The sequence below is a fragment of the Staurois parvus genome, unplaced genomic scaffold (assembly GCF_062004578.1).
Source record: "Staurois parvus isolate SC_StPar_1 unplaced genomic scaffold, SC_StPar_1.0 ptg001819l, whole genome shotgun sequence".
In the NCBI taxonomy this organism is placed as follows: Eukaryota; Metazoa; Chordata; class Amphibia; order Anura; family Ranidae; genus Staurois; species Staurois parvus.
The window spans coordinates 235,428-251,163 of NW_028319615.1; the positions used below are offsets into that span (position 1 = coordinate 235,428).

The 15,736-nt window shown below is 47.9% G+C and overlaps 1 protein-coding gene across 1 annotated transcript; it reads right to left on the reverse strand.

The window, feature by feature from the left end:
* Window positions 1-679: 679 nt before the first annotated feature.
* Window positions 680-13,967, reverse strand: LOC149434153 (putative synaptogyrin-2 like protein; the record flags this gene model as incomplete). Its single annotated transcript, XM_089664050.1, has 2 exons — window positions 680-3,932; window positions 13,828-13,967. Coding segments are annotated over 2 exons (335 nt in total), but the record flags the coding sequence as incomplete, so codon positions are not given.
* Window positions 13,968-15,736: the final 1,769 nt, after the last annotated feature.

A 15,736-nucleotide genomic window follows, 5' to 3' on the forward strand; every position in this document is an offset into this window, starting at 1 on the left:
ACATAGTATAACATTCCTGTATCAAACCATTTCACATACATTTTGTCCCGAGTGCTTTGTCCGGCGCCCTGCCTGCATTTTTACTGTTCTTTCTGCCTGGAAACTGAAAAAACGTCCATGGCGTCCAAAAAGCGTCCCTTTAGGTCAGACGCGGTTTTAGACCGGCTAGAGAACAGCGATAGTAAATCAGAACCACTTGCAGAATTGAGTGATAATGATTGGTGGGGGAAATTCCTCATCAGACACTGAAAACGATTCTGCGACTGAGCTCAGCGATGTGCGAACTTGGCGCTCTATTTCACATTTCAGTGTTTTTGGTTTGATTATATTATTGAATTACATTTATTATTATTATATTATTTTTTATGATTATTTATTAAATTATAATTTATGATTTCGTGTTTCAAATTTTATCATACCCGGGATGTTTACTAGACTCTTGTTCAGACAGATTTCAGTGAGTTATTCCTAAAAATTACAGCCTACAATAAAAAAACAGCATATTTCCATGCAAAAAAATGTACCGCTTTGAGCACAGAAATATTGACATAATCAGACCGCTAGGGAGGCTAATCAGGGTTATTTCTAATGTGTCTTTACTAAAAGTCTTCCAAAGGAATGTGTATGGCAGACGGCGGCCGTTCGGTGAAGGTTTTCAAGAATGAAACGGCCTCCTGTGTTTGGTGAACAAAAATCTTTATTGACATTTAAACCAGTGCAATGTGACATGCAGGAAAATGCATGATCCTCTTCTCAAAACCCGACACCAGAATTACAATCATCTCCATTCACACCCCTCAGCCCGGGTTCACATACATGCGGCACGATATATCGCATGTGATTCGCACAGAAACCGCACCGCATTCCTGTATGAATCACATGTGATTTGTGTGTGGTGCGATCGGAGCCGTACATTTTGTATGGCTCTAATCACAGCGCACCCAAAAGGCGCAGGACCTTTTTTTTTGGTCCGCACTAGAATCGGATCACACGGGTATTCACACCTATGTGATCCGATTCTGCACAATGGACCGCTTTCGGGGTATTAACATACATACCCGCAGCGGTTCGCATGAACAGGATGCGATTCTGATGTGCAGCGAATTCCGCACCGCATCAGCGTGAACCCGGGCTGAAACCGCAACCATGAGGCCGTTATTACACGGCGCCCCCCCCCCCCCCCCCAGTGTCAGGGCGGAGGATCGGCCCCGGGCCCACACAGAGCTCAGTAACCGTTTGGCATCAAGTGCAGCCAGTAGTTCTATGGGGTTCGGAAGCGAGCGGCCGCGTCACCGTAGACTCCGCCCATTGCTTTGGTTTTCTGAAATATGCTACAGACAGAGCTGAACAGCGGAGGTGACACTGCGCCGCTTCCCAATTACCGAGCCCCAATTTACTAATGCAACAGATCATTCAATGTACAACGATCGGCGGTATCAATTCCTGGACGTTTGTGAAATCATGGCGAAGACGCACCAGGACAGCTAAGAAATGCAAAAAAGGAAAAAACAAAAAGTTAAAGTGGAACTCCAGCCAAAAAACATTTCCGAGTTTAGGTTAGAGCAAGGAAGGATGGGAACCTCTTGTTGGGATTTTATTGCAGGGCATGTCCCCGCTATGGAGAAAAATCTCACTTCCTACCTAGAGACATGCCACTAGTCACCTGAGCCCTGTGGATGATGTATTCAGTGATCCTGACTGTAGTAAAGAGTGCTGGTTGGGTGTAGCCTAGGGAAGGGAATGCCTGAGTCACCACAGGGACCCTGTAAGGTCTTAAAGCAAAATCCAACTCCCCGCCATCAAAGTATTCTACACCCCTCCCGATATCCTGTGTCTTCTGCCATAACTTACTTCACCATTTGAATGGCTGTATTCTCCATTGCTTGCCATGGTTCCTTCCTCATTGTCTCTACAGGACTCAGAAGATGACACCATGGTGCAAGGCAGGGACATTGGAGTCCATCACTCATGGAAGTGTTGAGAGTATAATACCTTGAATACAGGGAATGGAGGGGAGGTAGGAGACACGGGACACAGGAGAGGGGGGTATAATACCTCTTCTATTACAGGGAACGGAGGGGAGGTAGGAGACACGGGACACCGGAGAGGGGGGTATAATACCTCTTCTATTACAGGGAACGGAGGGGAGGTAGGAGGCACGGGACACAGGAGAGGGGGGTATAATACCTCTTCTATTACAGGGAACGGAGGGGAGGTAGGAGACACGGGACACCGGAGAGGGGGGTATAATACCTCTTCTATTACAGGGAACGGAGGGGAGGTAGGAGGCACGGGACACAGGAGAGGGGGGTATAATACCTCTTCTATTACAGGGAACGGAGGGGAGGTAGGAGGCACGGGACACCGGAGAGGGGGGTATAATACCTCTTCTATTACAGGGAACGGAGGGGAGGTAGGAGACACGGGACACCATAGAGGGGGGTATAATACCTCTTCTATTACAGGGAACGGAGGGGAGGTAGGAGGCACGGGACACCATAGAGGGGGGTATAATACCTCTTCTATTACAGGGAACGGAGGGGAGGTAGGAGACACGGGACACCGTAGAGGGGGGTATAATACCTCTCTATTACAGGGAACGGAGGGGAGGTAGGAGACATGGGACACCGGAGAGGGGAGTATGATACCTCTTCTATTACAGGGAATGGAGGGGAGGTAGGAGGCACGGGACACCGGAGAGGGGGGTATAATACCTCTTCTATTACAGGGAATGGAGGGGAGGTAGGAGACACGGGACACCGGAGAGGGGGGTATAATACCTCTTCTATTACAGGGAACGGAGGAGAGGTAGAGGCACAGGACACTGGAGTAGAATACTACTTCTATTCCTTACAGACATGACAAGGTCTCTTTAATGAAGAGAGGTCAAGCAATCCCCTCCCCCACCCTGTTTTGGCACCTCGGTGATATCACTAGTGAATTCATTGCAGTAATATATTGGCTGAGCGCACATATTGGCTGACATCGCGGTGATCACAATGCCTCTACATATGTATCCAGTGAACAAAGCTCAAAACTGCCACCAACCAAAAAAAAAAAGAAGAAAAAAACCCAAACAAGAGACCCCTCCTAATTGTATCTCTTCTGGAGTGATCCCAAATGTAACTACAAATCAAAATAAAAGCCGCATGTCCATGACATCTGAAAAGGTCATGTGATTTCAAACAGACAAATGAAAGGGAATGACAACCATGGCGTGTAAGAAGGCGAAGAGCAATCGGCTTCATTAATATCCGGCTAATTAAATATACAGTGCAAGGAGCAAAGGGGGTTGGGGGCAGTAATCCAGAGCGACCAATCAGAATTTACTTTACTGGTACAAGATGGCAGCTGGACTGACAGACCAAATGGGCTTATTCAGCCTGAAACCAATCAGCTGTCATTCACCCTCTGCAGTTTAGGTGAACCCGATTGGTTGCTGCAGGTGAACATGGTCCTGATGTATAAAGCCCAATGAGCGGTTGGTTGCACAGGGATTACTGCCCCGCGGGGTTCTCTGGACCACATAATGTGGTTCTAGGTGGTACACACAGGACGGCTCACGCCCCTATAGGAGGTATTCATTTTTGGCATATTTTACATTTGTTGGCTCCTGTGAGAAGCACTGAAAAGGCACTTTGTGAAGTGAGCCTATCCGGCCCTGAGGACGGGTCAATCTGTGTCTGAGGCTTCCTGGTTGGGCAGCCATGTTGTCTTCCGGTGTGTCGGCATCTGGCTCAGTATGCTGGCGGTTTGTAGCCATCGTCTGTCTCTGCGCTCTGTGTAAATGGTGGCCTCTGGTAGTTGTCGGTGACCGCGTCCGGGTAGCTGGAGTATGGTGAGGCGGTGTCCAGGCTCGGGTCCACGTAGCTTGTGTTAAAATCTTCCGCCCCCATCTTGACTCTCTTGAAGGCCAAGATAGCCAGAGGAACCTGTGGATACAGACAGGGTTAGGTACCGTACAGCCCTGTGCCAGGGTTAGGAGAAGTAGAGCCCAATTCCAGGGTTAGGTATAGTAGAACCCTGTGCCACGGTTAGGAACAGTAGAGCCCAGTGCCAGAGGTAGGTGTAGTAGAGCCCATTTCCAGGGTTAGGTGAAGTAGAGCCCAGTGTGAAGGTTAGGAATAGTAGAGCCCAGTGCCAGCGTTAGGTGCAGTAGAGCCCAGTTCCAGCGTTAGGTGTAGTAGAGCCCAGTGCCAGGGTTAGAAATGGTAGAGCCCAGCCCAGTGCCAGGGTTAGAAATAGTAAAGCCCAGTGCCAGGGTTAGAAATAGTAAAGCCCAGTGCCAGGGTTAGCAATAGTAAAGCCCGGTTCCAGGGTTAGCAATAGTAGAGCCCGGTTCCAGAGATAGCAATAGTAGAGCCCGATTCAAGGGTTAGGAATAGTAGAGCACAGTTCCAGGGTTAGAAATAGTAGAGCCTGGTTCCAGGGTTTGGAATAGTAGAACCTGGTTTCAGGGTTAGAAATAGTAGAGCCCGGTTCCAGGGTTAGGTGAAGTAGAACCCATTGCAAGGGTTAGGAATAGTAGAGCCCAGTGCCAGGGTTAGCAATAGTAAAGCCCGGTTCCAGGGTTAGCAATAGTAGAGCCCGGTTCCAGGGTTAGCAATAGTAAAGCCCGGTTCCAGGGTTAGCAATAGTAAAGCCCGGTTCCAGGGTTAGCAATAGTAGAGCCCGGTTCCAGGGTTAACAATAGTAAAGCCCGGTTCCAGAATTAGCAATAGCAGAGCCCGGTTCCAGGGTTAGCAATAGCAGAGCCCGGTTCCAGGGTTAGTAACAGCAGAGCCCGGTTCCAGGGTTAGCAATAGTAGAGCCCGGTTCCAGGGTCAACAATAGTAGGGCCCGGTTCCAGGGTTAGCAATAGTAGAGCCCGGTTCCAGAGTTAGCAATAGTAGAGCCCGGTCCCAGGGTTAGGAATTGTAGAGCCCGGTTCCAGGGTTAGCAATAGTAGAGCCCGGTTCCAGGGTTTGGAATAGTAGAACCTGGTTTCAGGGTTAGAAATAGTAGAGCCCAGGTCCAGAGGTAGGTGTAGTAGAGCCCGGTCCCAGGGTTAGGTGAAGTAGAACCCATTGCGAGGGTTAGGAATAGTAGAGCCCAGTGCCAGGGTTAGCAATAGTAAAGCCCAGTGCCAGGGTTAGGAATAGTAGAGCCCGGTTCCAGGGTTAGCAATTGTAGAGCCCGGTTAAAGGGTTAGGAATAGTAGAGCCCGGTTCCAGGGTTAGAAATAGTAGAGCCCGGTTCCAGGGTTAGAAATAGTAGAGCCCGGTTCCAGGGTTAGAAATAGTAGAGCCCGGTTCCAGGGTTAGAAATAGTAGAGCCCGGTTCCAGGGTTAGAAATAGTAGAGCCAGGTTCCAGGGTTAGAAATAGTAGAGCCAGGTTCCAGGGTTAGAAATAGTAGAGCCCGGTTCCAGGGTTAGAAATAGTAGAGCCCGGTTCCAGGGTTAGCAATAGTAGAGCCCGGTTCCAGGGTTAGAAATAGTAGAGCCCGGTTCCAGGGTTAGAAATAGTAGAGCCCAGTTCCAGGGTTAGAAATAGTAGAGCCCGGTTCCAGGGTTAGAAATAGTTGAGCCCGGTTCCAGGGTTAGCAATAGTAGAGCCCGGTTCCAGGGTTAGCAATAGCAGAGCCCGGTTCCAGGGTTAGCAATAGCAGAGCCCGGTTCCAGGGTTAGCAATAGCAGAGCCCGGTTCCAGGGTTAGCAATAGCAGAGCCCGGTTCCAGGGTTAGCAATAGCAGAGCCCGGTTCCAGGGTTAGCAATAGCAGAGCCCGGTTCCAGGGTTAGCAATAGCAGAGCCCGGTTCCAGGGTTAGCAATAGCAGAGCCCGGTTCCAGGGTTAGGAATAGTAGAGCCCGGTTCCAGGGTTAGCAATAGTAGAGCCCGGTTCCAGGGTTAGCAATAGTAGAACCCGGTTTCAGGGTTAGAAATAGTAGAGCCCAGGGCCAGAGGTAGGTGTAGTAGAGCCCTGTTTCAGGGTTAGGAGAAGTAGAGCCCAATTCCAGGGTTAGGAACAGTAGAGCCCAGTGCCAGAGGTAGGTGTAGTAGAGCCCAGTTCCAGGGTTAGGTGAAGTAGATCCCAGTGCCAGGGTTAGAAATAGTAAAGCCCAGTGCCAGGGTTAGCAATAGTAAAGCCCGGTTCCAGGGTTAGCAATAGTAGAGCCCGGTTCCACGGTTAGCAATAGTAGAGCCCGGTTCCACGGTTAGCAATAGTAAAGCCCGGTTCCACGGTTAGCAATAGTAAAGCCCGGTTCCAGGGTTAGCAATAGTAAAGCCCGGTTCCAGGGTTAGCAATAGTAGAGCCCGGTTCCAGGGTTAGCAATAGCAGAGCCCGGTTCCAGGGTTAGCAATAGCAGAGCCCGGTTCTAGGGTTGGCAATAGCAGAGCCCGGTTCCAGGGTTAGCAATAGCAGAGCCCGGTTCCAGGGTTAGCAATAGCAGAGCCCGGTTCCAGGGTTAGCAATAGCAGAGCCCGGTTCCAGGGTTAGCAATAGCAGAGCCAGGTTCCAGGGTTAGCAATAGCAGAGCCCGGTTCCAGGGTTAGCAATAGCAGAGCCCGGTTCCAGGGTTAGCAATAGCAGAGCCCGGTTCCAGGGTTAGCAATAGCAGAGCCCGGTTCCAGAGTTAGCAATAGCAGAGCCCGGTTCCAGGGTTAGCAATAGCAGAGCCCGGTTCCAGAGTTAGCAATAGTAGAGCCCGGTTCCAGGGTTAGCAATAGTAGAGCCCGGTTCCAGGGTTAGAAATAGTAGAGCCCAGGGCCAGAGGTAGGTGTAGTAGAGCCCGGTTCCAGGGTTAGGTGAAGTAGAACCCAGTGCGAGGGTTAGTAATAGTAGAGCCCGGTTCCAGGGTTAGCAATAGTAGAGCCCGGTTCCAGGGTTAGCAATAGTAGAGCCCGGTTCCAGGGTTAGCAATAGTAGAGCCCGGTTCCAGGGTTAGCAATAGTAGAGCCCGGTTCCAGGGTTAGCAATAGTAGAGCCCGGTTCCAGGGTTAGCAATAGTAGAGCCCGGTTCCAGGGTTAGCAATAGTAGAGCCCGGTTCCAGGGTTAGCAATAGTAGAGCCCGGTTCCAGGGTTAGCAATAGTAGAGCCCGGTTCCAGGGTTAGCAATAGTAGAGCCCGGTTTCAGGGTTAGAAATAGTAGAGCCCAGGGTCAGAGGTAGGTGTAGTAGAGCCCGGTTCCAGGGTTAGGTGAAGTAGAGCCCAGTGCCAGGGTTAGCAATAGTAGAGCCTGGTTCCAGTGTTAGCAATAGTAGAGCCTGGTTCCAGGGTTAGCAATAGTAGAGCCCGGTTCCAGGGTTAGAAATAGTAGAGCCCGGTTCCAGGGTTAGCAATAGTAGAGCCCGGTTCCAGGGTTAGCAATAGTAGAGCCCGGTTCCAGGGTTAGCAATAGTAGAGCCCGGTTCCAGGCTTAGGAATAATAGAACCCGGTTCCAGGCTTAGGAGTAGCAGAGCCCGGTTCCAGGGTTAGGAAAAATAGAGCCCAGTGCCAGGGTTAGCAATAGTAGAGCCCGGTTCCAGGGTTAGGAATAGCAGAGCCCGGTTCCAGGGTTAGGAATAGCAGAGCCCGGTTCCAGGGTTAGGAATAGCAGAGCCCGGTTCCAGGGTTAGGAATAGCAGAGCCCGGTTCCAGGGTTAGGAATAGCAGAGCCCGGTTCCAGGGTTAGGAATAGCAGAGCCCGGTTCCAGGGTTAGGAATAGCAGAGCCCGGTTCCAGGGTTAGGAATAGCAGAGCCCGGTTCCAGGGTTAGGAATAGCAGAGCCCGGTTCCAGGGTTAGGAATAGCAGAGCCCGGTTCCAGGGTTAGGAATAGCAGAGCCCGGTTCCAGGGTTAGGAATAGCAGAGCCCTGTGCCAGACAAATGTTGTATTTTTTTTCCCCAGCTGTTAAACAGAGCAGGGAAGGGTTGAAACCTCTGCTGCAGTTTTATTGTATGTGTCCCTATTGGGGAGGTTCAGCCCTCATTTCCTGTCTGGGTGACACAGCCAGTGGAAGTGATGACATTTCTCTCCAATGGGGACATTGAGAAAACCACAAAAACACGTAAATAATTGAGACTGGGGATTCCAATATCTGTCTTTTTTATTGATGCCTTTAAATCCTGTTGGGGAGATTTCTCCTAACTTCCTCTTCCCTTGACACCGATTCCTCTCATATCTGTCACTGGGACATGAAATGAGAACAAAAATCCCCAGAGGTAGTCAAAGACAGCGAAAACCGATTGCATTTCTAATCTTTCCCCAGCAATAAAAACTTTACAGAGGTTCCGCTTTCACTCTAAGGGTCTTTTCACACGGGCGTTCTGGTTTTTTTCTTCAATTCAGTCACGTTTTTTCCAAGAAAAAACGGATGAGTTTACATCTGTTTTTTCATCCGTTTTTATATTCGTTTTTCATCCGTGTAGATCCATTTACATCCGTTTTTTCATCCGTGTAGATCCATTTACATCTGTTTTTTCATCCGTTTTTATATCCGTTTTTCATCCGTGTAGATCCACTTACATCCGTTTTTCATCCGTGTAGATCCATTTACATCCGCTTTTATATCCGTTTTTCATCCGTGTTGATCCATTTACATCCATTTTTTAATTCGTTTATATCCATTTTTATATCCGTTTTTCATCCGTGTTGATCCATTTACATACGTTTTTCATCTATTTATATCCATTTACATCCGATTTTCATCAGTTTAGATATTAAAGTTTTATCTATAACTATAAGGACCTTTGCTTTCTGTGTGGAAGCAGTGGTCTCTCTGCAAATGTCTGTTTTTCATCCGTTTAGATCCATTTTTGGTCCAATAACATCCATTTGCATCCGTTTTTCATTCGTTCCAGTTTTTTTACGGAAGAAAAATAGGGTTTTCTTCCGTTCCAAAAAAACGGATGTTAACGGATGCGGACACTAACGGATGTAAAAAGATGTTCATCCGTTTACATCCGCAAGTCCACAGAAATACATGGGGGTCCGTTTTTCATCCATAAACGGACAGTTCATCTGGAACCGGGTTCTACTATTGTTATCCCTGGAACCGGGCTCTACTATTGCTAACCCTGGAACCGGGCTCTACTATTGCTAACCCTGGAACCGGGCTCTACTATTGCTAACCCTGGAACCGGGCTCTACTATTCCTAACCCTGGAACCGGGCTCTACTATTGCTAACCCTGGAACCGGGCTCTACTATTGCTAACCCTGAAACCGGGCTCTACTATTGCTAACCCTGGAACCGGGCTCTAGTATTGCTAACCCTGGAACCGGGCTCTACTATTGCTAACCCTGGAACCGGGCTCTACTATTGCTAACCCTGGAACCGGGCTCTACTATTGCTAACCCTGGCACAGGGCTCTACTATTGCTAACCCTGGAACCGGGCTCTACTATTGCTAAACAGACATACGGAATTTTCAGCTTAAATCCACCAAATACATTCCGGATGCATCAAAACAAAGATGTACAAAGTCCTACAGTTCATTTTCTATAGAAAGCAGCCACAGCCTGAGTAGAAAAGCCCATCCCCTGCCAACATGTTGTATAGAAGGACCCCTGCTCTCTGTGTGGAAGCAGTGGTCTGTCTGCAGAGGCCCAATATGCCCCCTGCAAAGTCAGATCAATAGATATCAGCTCCCTGCCAAATGGGGAGCTCTACTTTTGACTTACCGGGGGTTTGTCGGACGTTTGCAGAGAGACCACTGCTTCCACACAGAAAGCAAAGGTCCTTTCAGTTATAGATAAAACTTTAATATCACGCACAGCAAGCTGCTTAAAAAGACAGTTGCCATTGCAGGGAAAGGTGCCGTTGTCTCTGCAGAGGGTATACTTGGACCCCCAATATGCACTCACCAGTGTTTCCCTCTCCGGGAAGGAAGTCCCGTGCCTTGAAGCGGTGAATATTCCTTTTGGCTGCAGAGGTGCGAGGAGCAGCAATGCCACAGAAAAGCCCGGTGAGGCGTGTCAAGGTGTTGTCGGACATTTTGTAACCGGGCTTTTTTGTGGCATTGGTGCAGTAAAGGCTTTTTCTGGCAACTTGACCATGCAGCTCATTTTTGATCAAGTATCATCCTATTGTGCTCCTTAAAAAAAAAGCACACAATCTATTTCCAGAGCAGCCCGTATTTCTCATGAGGTCACCTGAGGGGTTTTTTATTCCCGAATAATTCTGGCAGTTGTGACTACAATCTTTCTTGGTCTACCTGACCTTGGCTTGGTATCGAGAGATCCCAGAATTTTCCACTTTTTAGTATGTGATTGAACAGAACTGACTGGCTTATTCAAGGCTTTGGACATCTTTTTATATCCTTTTCCATCTTTATAAAGTTCCATTACCTTGTTACACAGGCCTTTTGACAGTTCTTTTCTGCTCCCCATGGCTCAGTGTCTAGCCTGCTAAGTGCATGCACATGAGAGCTGACAAACTAATTGACTATTAACACCCCGGTCACATTGGGTGCGACTTGCAAATCGTATGCCAAGTTTCACCCTATTGTCCGCTATTAAAGCGGTCATATCGGCGCGGTTCCGACTTGGTCGGAGCCGCCCTGATTCTAAAGTAGCGCATGCACTACCTTTGGTGCGATTTGCATACAGATGTCAGACGGCAGGGGCGTCCCTAGGGTTGGTGTCACCCGAATCGATAACACTTGGTGACACCCCCTCTGACGATTCCCGCAGAATGGATCAGATCTGAGGATTGAGCATAATGGATCAAAGTCCAATCTATTATCCTCCCCGATCCGCAGATACGATCCATTCTGCGGGGATCGTCGGTATGCAACCTATACGGGGTGACACCGGACCCGCTCCACGAAAAGGTAAGTTGTAAAGCAAAGCCGATGATCCCCGCAGGATGGATCGGATCTGCGGATTGGGGAGGATAATGGATCGGATTCTGATCCATTATGCTCAATCCGCAGATCCCATCCATCCTGCGGGGATCGTCGGCATGCAACCTATACAGGGTGACACCGGACCCGCTCCACAAAAAGGTAAGTTGTAAAGCCAGCCGATGATCCCCGCAGGATGGATCGGATCTGCGGATTGCGGAGCATAATGGATCAGAGTCCGATCTATTATCCTCCCCGATCCGCAGATACGATCCATCCTGCGGGGATCGTCGGAATGCAACCTATACAGGGTGACACTGTACCCGCTCCACGAAAAGGTAAGTTGTAAAGCCAGCCGATGATCCCCGCAGGATGGTTCGGATCTGCGGATTGGGGAGCGTAATGGATCGGAGTCTGCTCCATTATGCTCAATCCGCAGATCCAATCCATCCTGCGGGGATCGTCGGCTTGCTTTACAATTTACCTTTTTGTGGAGCGGGTACAGTGTCACCCCGTGCGGTAGGTGTCACCCGGTGCAGAGTGCACCCCCCGGCAGATGTATTGCACTGTAATTCACACGATTTCGAAATCGGGCTTAATGTGACCAGGGGGTTATACACAGACACCAACTACAATTTAAGAAGCCCCAGATGTGGGAAACGAACCTTTAATTGCCATTGTACCCTGTGTGTGTCACCTTGTGTGTCTGTACCAAGGCCGAACATTCCAGGGGGCGGAGACTTCTGATCCGGGGGCGGAGACTTTTGATCATTTGGGTGATTTCTGCTATCAGGATTTAAAAAGGAGCCAAACAACTAAGTGATAATAAATGCCTTCATATCATCATCATCCTTTTTTGGCACGATCAGTCAGATTTTCAATATAAATGCAAACTTTTGAGCACAACTGTATATAATAATAATATCTATATATTTATATACAGTGGCAAACATTATTTGATCCCCTGCAGATTTTGTAAGTTTGCCCACTTAAAAAGAAATGCAGGTTCTAGAATTTTTTATTATAGGTGTATTTTACATGATAGAGACAGAAAACCAAAAATCCAGCAAAAACAGACGATGCAAATGTTATAAATGGAGTTGCAGTTCAGTGAGTAAAATACGTATTTGATCCCCTACCAACCAGCAATGATTCTGGCTCCTACAGACTGGCCATGTGCTCGTGTGGTACACAGATCAGTCCTGTCAATGTAAGAAGGCGCTCCTAACGGCAACTCGTAATGTGTATAAAAGACACCTGTCCACAGAATCTCTTTCTTGGGCGCCACCATGGGCAAGACCAAAGAGCTGTTGAAGGACATCAGGAACAAGATTGTAGACCTGCACAAGGCTGGAATGGGCTACAAGACCATCAGCAAGGAGCTTGGTGAGAAGGAGACAACGGCTGGAGCGATTATTCGCAAATGTAAGATATACAAAATAACCATCAATCACTCTCGGTCTGGAGCTCCATGCAAGATCTTGCCTCATGGGATAAGGATGATCATGAGAAAAGTGAGGGACCAGCCCAGAACTACATGGGAGGAGCTTGTTAAGGATCTCAAGGCAGTTGGGACCACAGCTACCAAACCATTGGTAACACAATACGCCACCATGGATTGAAATCCTGCAGTGCCCGCAAGGTCCCCCTCCTCAAGAAGGCACATGTCCAGGCCCGTCTGAAGTTTGTCAATAAACATCTAAATAATTCAGAGAAGGATTGGGGGAAAGTCCTGTGGTCAGATGAGACCAAAATTGAGCTCTTTGTTATTAATTCAACTCGCCGTGTTTGGAGGAGTAAAAATGCTGACTATGACCCTAAGAACACCATCCCTACAGTCCAGCACGGAGGTGGAAACATTATACTTTGGAGCCGTTTCTCTGCTAAAGGTACAGGCCGACTTTGCCGCATTGAGGGGCCAATGGACGTGACCATGTATTGTAAAATCTTGGATGAGAACCTTCTTCCTCCGGCCAGAACACTGAAGATGGGTCATGGATTGGTCTTCCTGCATGACAATGACCCAAAATTTACCGCCAAGACAATAAAGGAGTGGCTCAAGAAGAAGCAACTTAAGGTCATTAAGAGTTGCCTAACCAGTTTCCAGACCTTAATCCTTTATAAAATGTATGGAGGGATCTGAAACTTTGAGTTGCCAAGCGACCTTGAGGATTTAGAGAAGAGTGGGCCAAAATCCCTCCTGAGATGTGGGCAAACCTGGCAACCAACGTCAACCAACTACAAACCTGGCAACCAACGTCTTACTTCTGTCATGCCAACCAAGGGTTCCTCCAAGTACTCAGCCATGTTTTGCTTGGCGATCAAATACTTATTTTACTCGCTGTACTGCAACTCCATTTGCAATATTAGTATCACGTGTTGTTTCTGGATTTTTGGTTGATATTCCGTCTCTATCATTTAAAATGCACCTCTGATAGAAGTTACAGACCCTTCATTTCTTTGTAAGTGGGCAAACGTACACAATCTGCAGGGATCACATCATTATTTTTCTTACTGCAATAACTATCTATCCATTCAGTCGTACCCGACCCTTGGTGATTGCATGGACCATCACCAGCAAGCGACTTTTTCCATGAATTCTCTTAGCAATTATTTTACAGGATAGGTTGCCAGGTCTTTCCCCAACCCCCACCATGGAGGAGATCTCGCATGGCCAGGGATGAAACTAGGACAATTTTAGACAGAAGCCAATTAACCTACCAGCATGTCTTTGGAATGTGGGAGGAAACTAGTAACTCGGAGGAAACCCACGTGAACACAGGAAGAACATGCAAACTCCATGCAGGAGGCGCCATGGTTGGGAAACGAACCCATGACCCAATTACTGCAAGGCAGAAGTGCTAACCACTGAGCCACTGTGCCGCCCGTATGCAATAACAATAATGTTGATATATTTATATAATATTAACATCTATATATATCTATAAGAATAATAATAATATCGATACATGTATCTGCGTTACATCTCACCCAATGTTTGGATTTGGCATCCAACTTACCCAGGACAGGATGGAGAAGAAGTTGAAGGCAATGGCTGCTCGAGCGTTGTCTTGGCCAACACTTATCTTCGCTGTATCTGTCAAAGACCACTGATTGGCCAGGAAGCAGAATCCCACAAACCACAGGAAGCTCCACAGACCTAGTCATGGGATAAAAGAGAGGACTCCGGTCAGAGGTGAACATATTGAAGCCAGAGGCAGCCAGTCGACCAGCATTTGCAAAACCTGAGGACTGCAGTTTCAGAACTGTTAACCACTTCCCGTCCGGCCGTTGTATATAAATGGCCGGACGGTGGCAGTGCAGGGTGGGGTGGACATTTATAAATAGCCTCCCCCCCCCCCCCCCCGCGCTTGTGCACGCTCCCTGGGAGCACGCAGCACCGCAGTCCGGTAACTTGCACTCTGAGATTACACGGCAACCAATCAGCGTTCACGTTGTAACTTTTCCATAACCACCTCCCGTCCGGCCCATGTATATAAACGGCCTCCCCACCCCCTGCTTGTGTGCACTCCCTGGGATCTGGACACAGTAAAACACTGATCGTCGTACAGGACCTCTGTCTGAGGTCCCGATCATGTGATCACTGATTGGCCAATCAGTGATCACATGCAGAGTAGTAAGCAAGATGTCACTTCTGACATCATTGTTTACTGCGTGTGAAATCTGTGAATGATCACAGAGATCACATGGTACAGGGCTATTCACAACAGCCTTTGTAGCATGTGACAAGCTGTGACCAATCACAGCTCACTCAGTATTTCTCAATGGCTGCAGGAATGCAGCCAGAGAGAATGAGAAATTATTGCTTTTACAGCCTTTATAAGTGTAAAAAAAAAAAAAAAAAATCTCCATCACCCCCCACAAGTAGTACAGTGTCACCATGGTGACACTGTACTGCTAGGGTGACAGTATGTAAAAAAAATAAAAATAATAATATAAAAAAATAAAATAAAAATGTAAAAAAAAGTTTAAAAATTATAATTTTTGGTTATAAACTAATTTGGTTTTTTTTTACTAAAAAGATAACTGAATACATTTTGGCCAAGATTTATGATGAAATATTATTTATTTGCAAACTTTTATAAGAAAAACACTTTTTTTCAAAATTTTTGGACTTTTTCATTTATATAGCAAAAAAAAAATAAAAATCCCAGCGGTGAATAAATACCACTAAAATAAAGTTTTATCTGTCTCAAAAAAAATGCTAAAAAAATTCATATGGGTACAGTGTTGCATGACCGCGCAATTGTCATTCAAAGTGTGATAGCGCTGAATGCTGAAAATTGTCCTGGACTGGAAGGGGAGGGAAAGTGTCCGGACTGCAAGGGGAGGGAAAGTGTCCGGACTGGAAGGGGGTGAAAGTGTCCGGACTGGAAGGGGGGGAAAGTGTCCGGACTGGAAGGGGGGGAAAGTGTCCGGACTGGAAGGGGGGGGAAAGTGTCCGGACTGGAAGGGGGGGAAAGTGTCCGGACTGGATGGGGGGGGGGGGGAAAGTGTCCGGACTGGAAGGGGGGGGGAAAGTGTCCGGACTAGAAGGGGGGGAAAGTGTCCGGACTAGAAGGGGGGGAAAGTGTCCGGACAGGAAGGGGGGGAAAGTGTCCGGACAGGAAGGGGGGGAAAGTGTCCGGACTGGAAGGGGGGGAAAGTGTCCGGACTGGAAGGGGGGGAAAGTGTCCGGACTGGAAGGGGTATACAAGGTCCAGCACAGTGTATATAGTGGGGCAGTGAGGAGAATATGAGGTCCAGCACAGTGTACACATTGGAGCAGTGTGGAGTATATGAGGTCTAGTAGAGTGTACATAGTGCAGCAATGTGGAGAAAATAAGGTCCAGCACAGTGTGCATATCAGAAGAGTGTGGAGAATATGAGATCCAGCACATTATACATACTGGATCAGTATGAAGGATG